Consider the following 9,939-nt stretch of genomic DNA (forward strand, 5'->3'; position numbering starts at 1 on the left):
GAAGAGACGAGATGCAGCGATATCAGGAAGCCGGTGGAGAGAAGCCAGTGGCGATCTAGCGTGATCTGTGGATCTGGCTAATCTGCCGAGCTGGGGTCCCTGGCACCTTTTATTAAGGGTTTGGGAAGGCGGGAGAGCGGGAGAAAGTTGCGCAATTCATGACTCATTGGGGGCTGCGTACGTGCGGGAGGAAACGTTCCTGTCTGGGTCGAATCTACATTCGGGGGTCTTGTGACCCGTGTCTGGGGCATCTTCTGACCTGTGAGTCAGAGGGGTCTCGTGATGGGTGTGCGTGTGAGCCCAGGAGGGGACAGATGGCGCAGGCATTCCTGTGCACTTTCTGAGGCTCTACTGGGTCCGCTGACGCACCCCTACAATATAGTGCCCTTGTCTCCTCAGCTTTTACAAGATCATGTACTCTGCTAAGATAATGTCCAGCAACATTTCATACTCTTTCATAGCACTGACCATGACATCTGCCAAAAGGAAGATCAACGTAACAGAGTACATCTTTCAAAGCTGGAGGATTTTATTTCCTGCCGACTGAGAGTTTTGTTGTGTTTCCTACGGGCAGTCCTAGAACTCAGCTGTCATTGTATTGGAGTCTCTCATGTGAATATGTCTTGGGACTGGTTGTGCCAGTGCAGGCTTGGCACAGGTTATCTTGGAGGTAGAGGCCCAGTTCCTGGCCAAATCCTGGAGGGTGAGTGCTCAAGCCCCTAAGTCTCCCTGAAGATCACACCTATGCTCTGGAATGGCTAGGAAGCAACTTTTGGGCAAAAGCATTGGAGCAGGATTCCTCTGCTTCGGCTTTGCATTTGACAGCCAGACTTAAGGAGCAGTGCAAATTATTTTCCAGGTTTGTATTGTCGAAGGCTTTCATGGCCAGAATCACTGGGGTGCTGTGTGGTTTCTTCTATTGTGTGGTGTACTTCTCTTCAGATGCCCTCACCCATTGACGTTGCTATCTTCATTGTTACTCACATGCTAATGGGTGGATCCCACTCAACACATGTAAATCTAGCTTGCTAATTGCACCCTTTACTTTTTAACAGACAATGGTTCTTTCCCCCACCCTGGGCACTCCAACAGGTATATATACTCCACTTGCTTTCTTACTATCAGATCCTCTGAAGATGTCAACCACAGATGCAGGGGAACCATCAAGAGAGAATGCTGCTAGAACACGGCCATACATCCTGGAAACCACACAGCACCCCATTTTCCAGGTTGACTGGAGCCCAGAAAGTGACTCTGCTGGGACATCTGTCTTCTGGAGTTTGTGAACAGACCTCAGATATTAACAGTGCAATCTTAAACATTCTTCCTTCTCAGCTCACTGACTACAAATGGCCTCACAAGACCATAACTATGTGTAAGACAGCACTTTTCCTAAACAGTACTCCAAGGCAGCTCTGGGTAGAGTCCGCCATGTATTTCCAGCTGTCATTTCTGGATGTGATCAGAGTGGGAATAAACTTTGACCATATCTTGTTTTCCCAGGAAGGAATTATGCAACTGCTAATCCTGCCAAACTTGATAACAGGCACACAAAATGTCCTTCTGTAGCAATGGATTTAATGGTATCCCACTACAAACTCCATACTGCAGGGGGAACTGGAAAAGAATTACAAAAGCAAGAAAAAAAACATTTACATGCTATGTATTTTCAAAGGCTTTCACAGCCAGAATCACTGGGGTGTTGCATGGTTTCTGGGCTGTACATGTAACCTCTATCGGTGGGTTCTGTGGGGCAGAACTTGGAATGAGTTTGCAACGACAAATTTTAAAAACAAAATGGTTTACTTTCTTAACATATAACATCAAACATCAACATCTAACATTTAACATCTTCAAGGTCCTGTTCAGGTTTCATTTCAAGTCCTTCTAGTTACAGTCTTCTGATATTGCCAAGTCCAATTCTTCCTGCAAGTGGGTTGGCTCCTGAAGACTCCAAGGGCTTGGTAAACAGGATTCAACATGATGAAGGTTTCCAGGAGAACTCTCACCCATTACAACCACAAAAAAACCCTTAACAAGGTGTTAAGGGCTTATACAAATCAAGGTCGGAGTCTGGTAACCTTGTCTCCTCCAAACTACATGAGGTCTGCAGCCTCCTGCTGCTTTGAGTCTCCACCCCTTTCTGGGTCAACCCATTCTGATCATGGGGGTTACATACATCTTTTGTCTGGTGAGGGCATCTGCATAGTAGTAGCCTGGCCTTTTGACTACACTAGAATCAAGACTATGACTAACGAACACCACCCAAAGGATGTCTCCAGGCAGTAAGCAATCAAAGGGATCAAAAGGCCAGGCTACTACTATGAAGATGCCCTCACTAGAGGCGTAGCTAGGCAAAATGGAGCCTGGGGCAAAATCTGAGTTTTGCCGGGGGGGGGGGGAGCCGACTGCCCTCTCCCACCACCACCAAACAACAATTTTTTTGACCGGGTCATTTCAAAGTCAACGTCACATTAAAGAACATGCCCCAACTCACAAATCTGAACACAGCAATGGTCCTACGATTCATGGCCAGAACAAACATGCTGGAGCTGAGGGGGCTGGGAGCTTACTCTGCCCATGGATCCTCGGGGGGGGGGGGGGGGCTGGGAAAACTTGTTCTGCCCGTGGATACTGTGATCCATGGGCATAGCAACCTGGCAGGGGCTGGGGACTGGTGCAGCTTGTTCTGCCCAAGGCCCGTTGCTTGCTCTTGGAGAGAGAGCAAGCCCATTGCTTGCCCTTGCAGGGGTGAGAAAGGCCCCCTCACTCACCCTTGCAGGGGTAAGCGGTGTCGGGCCTTTCCCAGCCCCAGATCTCTCCGGGGCTCAGAAAGGCTCATCTCTCCCCCTTGCAGGGAAGAGCAAACCCATTGCTCACCCTTGTAGGGGCGAGAAAAGCCCCTCGCCCTTGAAGGGGTGAGCGGTGACGGGCCTTTCCCAGTCCCAGATCTCTCTGAGGTTCAGAAAGGCTCGTCTCTCGCCCTTGCAGGGGAGAGCAAGCCCGTTGGGCGATGTGCCTTTCCCAGCCCTGGAGGGATTTCTCCGGGGCTCAGAAAGGCTCGTCACTCACCCCCCCTTGGTGGGATTCAGCTGGCTAACTACCAGCTGAGTCCCACCACTGGCCATGCCACCAGTGAATGCTAGACCCTACACTTGGAGTACATGTGTTCCAGTTCTGGTAAGCGCATCTCAAAAGGACTTATCGAGAAGAGATAGAAAAAGAGAAGTCTTGGAGAAGGAGGCAACAAAGGATGATTGAGGGACTGGAGCACCTTCCCTATGAGGGGAGGCTGCAGCGTTTGGGGCTCTTTAGTTTGGAGAGGAGGGGGGATATGATTGAAGTCTATAAAATTATGCATGGGGTAGAAAATGTTGACAGAGAGAATTTTTCTCTCTTTCTCACAATACTAGAACCAAGGGGCATACATTGAAAATGCTGGGGGGAAGAATTAGGACTAATAAAAGGAAACACTTCTTCCCACAACATGTGATTGGTGTTTGGAATATGCTGCCACAGGAGGTGGTGATGGCCACTAACCTGGATAGCTTTAAAAAGGGCTTGGACAGATTTATGGAGGAGAAGTCGATCTATGGCTACCAATCTTGATCCTCCTTGATCTGAGATCGCAAATGCCTTAGCAGACCAGGTGCTCGGGAGTAGCAGCAGGAGCAGAAGGCCATTGCTTTCACATTCTGCATGTGAGCTCCCAAAGGCGCCTGGTGGGCCACTGCGAGTAGCAGAATGCTGGACTAGATGGACTCTGGTCGGATCCAGCTGGCTAGTTCTTATGTTCTTGGGGCTTTCCGCACTGACAGAGTTGTACTGGTTTCTATCTAGGTTCACCTCAGTGTCTCCGCACTTTTTTTTTTAGCCGAGCTCAACATTGTTTTTTGTCTCCAAGTTCCCCCTCACCTCCAGAACTTTCGCGACATCCTTGTACGCCAGTTATGATCCTAGTCACCTTTCTGCTGGAACAAGGAATACGATGCAGCGAAGCTTGAGAGATGCAGGGCCTTATCAACGACACCTCCATCCAGTTCAACCAATCAGGAGCGGCTTTGTATGGCATGTCGCCAGAAGCGGGAGAGAGTCATGGGCGGACATGTAACTGTAAACTGTAAACTGTAAAACTGTTAAAAAAAGAATACTCCTATTTCCTATGGTAACACAAGCTCCAATCACGATTGAGGAGCGAAACAGGCACCAAGATGATCCTGCCCACTTAGCTCGGTTCCAGGGGGCCAAGTAAGTTGCTGTGCGGACAGCCTGGAATCACCCCTTACTGAAGGGAACCGAGTCGACCTTAGCTCCCTTCTGTAGTGCGGAAAGCCCCCTTATGTTCTTAGATTGGAAGGCTGAAGTGTCTTCTGTGGGCTATACAGGGAAATGTATAGGGCCCCAGACAGCTCAAGACCTTAAAAGTCAACCCCAGAACCTTGAACAGGATCCAGAACTCAACTGCCAACCAGTGAAGCCAGTATAAGATGGGTGTAATATGCTTCCCCACTGTCACTCCAGTGAGGAGCCTTGTCGCGGCATGCAGAACCAGTTTGATCTTCTGTATCAGTCTCAACGGTAGGCCAGCATAGAACAAATTACAGTAATCCAACCTGGGGGTGACAGTTGCATGGATCACTTTGGCTAAGTCTGAGAGGGACAGGTAGGGGGCCAACTGCCTGGCCTGTCAAAGGTGGGAAAAGGCCACCTTCACTGTGTGTGTGAGAGACTGATGAGGCAGGTTGTAAAGCCACACAATCAAATCAAGGCAGTTAAGAACCCTCCACCAACCCTAACCCCACACCCCACACCCTGTCACAGCCACAGGACCCCCTTCTCTGATGGATTTAACCTCAGTCTATTTTTCCTCAACCATCCAGCCATGGTCTCCAGACACTGTGCCAGGATATCTGGGGCAGCAGCTACCTGGACATCCATCAACAGAAAAAGCTCCGTGTTATCAGCATGTTGGAGCCTGTAACGAGGTTCCCCTTCACCCTCCTCTGTACAGGGAAAAAGTGTAGGAAACCTCCCTGATCAATGCTTTCCTTTGTGCCGATTCCTTCAACAGGGTAGTTAGAGACACACACAAGCCACTTAACCTTGCATGTTTATTTTGCTTTAAACTCTGTTTTGTACTGTGGAGTTCAAGGGTTACATTTAAAAATAGAGTATTAGTAACATAAATAAATATTTAGTTTACTTATTCATATTTACAAGAGTGTCTACTGGTATATCTCTTGCAGAATTACAGGGTATTAGGGATTTGGTGAACCTAGTAAACTTGTTTACCACTCAGAGAACTGACTGGAGAGGGCAGTACTAGAAAACCTTGTCCCCTAGAGAATATCTCCTGCTTTTGAAGTACTTCCAACTAAAGACCTTCCTGAGGTTTGATTTCTCAACCCTGCCTCAAAGCCCTCGCCTCTGCCCACCTAACCTCGGTCCCCTTTTCATTGTTTGCCCCTAGGCGTCCTCTCACAGGACCTCTAAAATCCCTTTTTAATATAAACCATCCTAACCCAGTTCTTTCTTATTTCTCAGTCTGTAGACTTGTCAGCTCTCCCTTTTTCCCTTTCTTCTACATTTCATCCAGCTCATAAGAGCCTTCACCCTTCCATTGCTGAGTCCATCACGTCTGGGGCAGCGGCTAGCTGGCCTTCCAGCGACAGAAAAAACAGGGTGACGTTCTCATATTGGTCACAACCCCACCCAAAGCACCAAACCAGCTGTGCCAGGAACCGCTTGTAGATATTAAACAACACTGGGGAGAGGAGACTCCCCTGAAGCACGCCATGTACCTGCCATGGGAACACCCTGGCTCATTATTTTTCACTTCTTGATGTTCAGTTGTAATCCTGTTTTGGATCTTTCTGATTTAATCTTCATTGCTAGTCATTTAAAGTCTTCACTGCTTTCTGCCATCAATGTGGTATCATCTATATATATAAAAAGCTAACAGTGTTTTTGTTGATGAAGGTATACCTCAGTAACTGCTGGGCCAATTCCTCTGAAAATTCCGAGCCGCTATAGTCAGTCAGGCGAGAGTAACAGATAGTTCCATACCTGAGAATTTCATACCGCCTGGCCCAGGTAAAACACAGCTTTTCCTAAGCTCCTGTAGTGAAGGACATGCGGCTGCCTGTGTGTAACTGTCACTTTTTTTAAAATGTTCGTGCTGCTTAGAATGTTCCTCAGACGGCCAGATATGAGCAGTGAGAACAGTACATAGGCAGTAACTCCAGTGGAAGTGAAACACATACACACACATACACACGAGGGAGAGGGAGAGGGAAGGGGGAGAGAAGAAAGAAGAAAGAAGAAAGAAGAAGAAAAGAAGAAGAAGAAAAGAGAAAGAAAGAAGAAGAAGAAGAAGAAGAAGAAGAAAGAAGAAAGAGAGAAAGAAGAAGAAGAAGAAGAAGAAGAAGAAGAAAGAGGAGGAGGGAGGAGGGAGGAGGAGGGAGGAGGAGTTTATGGTTATATCCACACACTTTCTCTCCTGGGGAGACCTCAAAGGGGCTTACAATCCTCCTGGCCTTCCCCCTCACAACAAACACCCTGGTGGGGTGGGGTGGGAGCTGAGAGAGCTCGAGAAGCTGTGACTAGCCCAAGGTCACCCTTTAGCTTTAAGCGTGTGTGTGAGAGTGTACAGAGCTAATCCTGAATTCCCCCCAGATAAGCACTCCACACAGCTCAGGCTGACAGGCTGGGAATCAAACCAGGTTCCTCCAAGATTAGAATACCACGAGGCTCTCTTAACCTCCCCTCATGCCACTGCCACTGAAAGGAGGGAGGTATGGCATCAGAGGTGGGATCCAGCAGAGTTCTCACAGGTTCCCAAGAGTAGAGGTTTACTAATTATTTGTATCTCGTGTCCAAGAGGGGGGTTACTAATTGGTGATTTTGCCAAGTGATTTTTTTGCCTTAGTTATGCCCCTCCTCTCAAGCAGTAGCAGCTGGCCTTAGAGACAGAAGCAGTGTAGCAGGGAGGGTGCACTGGCATGCGTGGCAGCCTGCATTAGATTTCCCACCCAAAAGGACCCGTATGCGCAGCGGCTGTGTCCTGTGTCCAGAGCCCCGGCTCAGGAATGCCCGCCCTGGAATGCCGGCCATGCCCCCGTCGTGTACCCCTGCCCAGCCCGTGGCTATGCCACAGTTTGAAGGTCCCACCACCATGGGAACCTGTTAATAAAATTTTTGGATCCCTCCAATGGGGGGGGGGGGGATCCCAAAGGGGAGAAAGAAGAGGGAGGGAGAGGGAAAGGGGCCGGAGAGTGCAAAGGGGAAGAGAAGCTGAGAGAGGGAGACAGTGAGGGGTGTAGCATGCAAGGGAGGGGAGGCAGGGGGGGCCCAGCATCTTGATATGACCCACCCACCCTAGCGGAGGAAAGGGGAGGGAGGGAGGAGGGAGGTGGCATGCACAAGGGGAAGAAGAGAAGTGAGGGAAGAGAGAAGAGTGAGAGGCGACATGCGAGAGAGGGGATGGGAGGAGAGGAGGACCAGGCACCCCTAGATTCCCTGAATACTGCAGTTACAGTTAAAGAGAACCAGACGCATTACACTCAGGGTAGTAAGCTCAGTACAGCAACGTGACATACTTTGTGAATGGCACAAAATGCGAATTGCCCCTCAGAGGGTTTCCTCAGAAGTGACACCCATTGCCACCAACCAAACTCACTCCCAGGTAAAGGATCATGACCAGCCAGCCTAGATGTGTGGGAGGGGTGCCCTTCCATTCCTCCCCCCAAGGAATCTTGAGGGACACCACACATCACTGACATGTCGCCACAGTATCCAGAGCTGCATGTTCACGCTGAAACCGCGTACTGCTGGCCTCTGCAATTGATTTGCTGCTACTGTTCCTTTCCCATTTCACCACAGTAAGCCACAGCAACGCATGGCCGGGCCACGCTAGTAAGAACATAAGAACAAGCCAGCTGGATCAGACCAGAGTCCATCTAGTCCAGCTCTCTGCTACTCGCAGTGGCCCACCAGGTGCCATTGGGAGCTCAGTTCCAGATCATTCATGATGCTAGTAGAACACGGCCACACAGCCAGGAAACCAAACACCCCACTTCCATGCTATATTTTTGTGGGTTTTTTTCACTAACTGCAGCCTGTACTAGGGGCAGCACCATTACAGTCCCCTCTGCCCAACAAGATGATGAAGATGATCAACAGAAGGCAGGGATCTGCTACTGCCACAGGAACCACAACAACGAAGGTTTACCTTGCACATGGTTATGTACGGCCTCTTCAGATCCAGGAGGTGAAGACTTCCAATAAGTGGTAATGGTCTCGGTCCTGGGGGGAAATTTTGGCAGTTGCCATTCCTGACTCTGCCGATTTTCCAAAGAAGTGTCATTGTAAGGACCAACAGGAAAAATATGGAAAGAGGATCCATCATGTATCAACCAGAAGTTTTAGGAAGTGATTACAAAGACAGTCTGATCAAGGAGAGTCTGTGTCAGCTAAAGGCAATACAATGAGTTACGCAAGTACTTAGTAGTTGCACAACCCATTACATCAGATATTGACTGTTTTCTGATTCTAGTGAATCTGTTCCAGCTTTCCTCTGCAACAGAAAGCCTCCTGGTTCCCAACTTCTTTTTCCATCCAGCCATTCAGATCCTTCCCTAACTGTGTAACCTTTCTTTGGGTGGTTGGCATCCACTGGCATATGGCCCGGACAGATGCCTTGGCTGTGGCTTGAGGGTGGCTCCCAATGCCCCACCCGACAAAGATCCATCTGAGGGGCACAGCAGGGCTGGTGAGAGGCAGATTGCAGGCAGCAACCCAGGGCCAAAGAAGGGAGGAAAAATCCCAGCCTTGAAGTGCACAAAACTTTATGTAAAGTTCAGGAGCCAGGCAAGCTGTTCAAGGCTGGACCATGCAAAGCCCAGCGTTGGACTGCGAGTCCCTGAAAGCAATTTACTAGAAGGGGGAAACAGTCTTTCCCTTAATCATGGTTTCTCACTGTTCATTCACCACAGCCTGGTGCACGAAAGGGCAGATTTGAGGCTTCCTCAGAAGCAAGTGTAACCCCCATGCTCAGAATGGGTTGACCCAGTAAGGGGTAGAGACTCAAAACAGCAAGAGGCTGCAACAGACCTCATGTAGTTTGGAGGAGACAAGGCTACCAGACTCGGACCTTGGTTGTATAAGCTCTTAACACCTTGTTAAGGTAACTGCAATATTGTTGGGAACTACTGGGAAGGTAGTTGTTTGTTTTTGCTATGTTGTAAATGTTGGAGTTTATTGTTTCAGGGGTTTTTATGTTTGTAATGGGTGAGAGTTCTCCTGGAAACCTTCATCATGTTGAATCCTGTTCATCCAGCCCTTGGAGTCTTCAGGTGCCAACCCACTTGCAGGAAGAATTGGACTTGGCAGTATCAGTAGACTGTAAATATAAAGACTTGAAAATGCAACCTGAACAGGACCTTGAAGTGTGATGTTAAATGTTGATGTTATATGTTAAGAAAGTAAACCATTTTGTTTTTAAAAATTTGTTGTTGCAAACTCATTCCAAGTTCTGCCCCACAGAACCCACAAGCTGAGGTTGCACAAGCTCTTGGTGGGGTTGGTATGCCAGGGTGCAGCATGGAGAGAGCAGAAGGTCACAAAAAGCTGGGACTCCATCTCTTAGGTACTTTGGCCATTCAAGTAGAAACCTTTATTATACAGTTCAACAGAGCCTGACTTTTGTAGAAGTGTCAAGTGTCGTCGTTCCCTCCACACTAGGGGACCCTATTCCACCTCCTCCTTCTCACTCCAGCCCCAGCAATGTTTTATGACAGCCTGAACTGGGGGGGGGGGGGGCACAACTCAGCGGCTGGTATCTCCAAAGGCCTGGTGGAACAACTCAGTCTTACAGGTCCTGCAGAAATCACCAAGGTCCCGCAGGGCCCGGACACCCTAACCCTAACCCTAACCCTAACC

At 48.9% G+C, this 9,939-nt stretch overlaps 1 protein-coding gene across 1 annotated transcript in view; it reads right to left on the bottom strand.

Annotated features, from left to right (window-relative positions):
* LOC125428763 (cytochrome P450 2K6-like) overlaps positions 1-8,404 on the bottom strand; it is a 62,377-nt gene extending 53,973 nt beyond the window's left edge. Inside the window, 1 exon segment of the mRNA XM_048489386.1 lies at positions 8,231-8,404. Coding sequence (XP_048345343.1) covers positions 8,231-8,404 — 174 coding nt within the window.
* Positions 8,405-9,939: the final 1,535 nt, after the last annotated feature.

The sequence above is a fragment of the Sphaerodactylus townsendi genome, linkage group LG03, assembly GCF_021028975.2.
Source record: "Sphaerodactylus townsendi isolate TG3544 linkage group LG03, MPM_Stown_v2.3, whole genome shotgun sequence".
Taxonomy (NCBI): domain Eukaryota; kingdom Metazoa; phylum Chordata; class Lepidosauria; order Squamata; family Sphaerodactylidae; genus Sphaerodactylus; species Sphaerodactylus townsendi.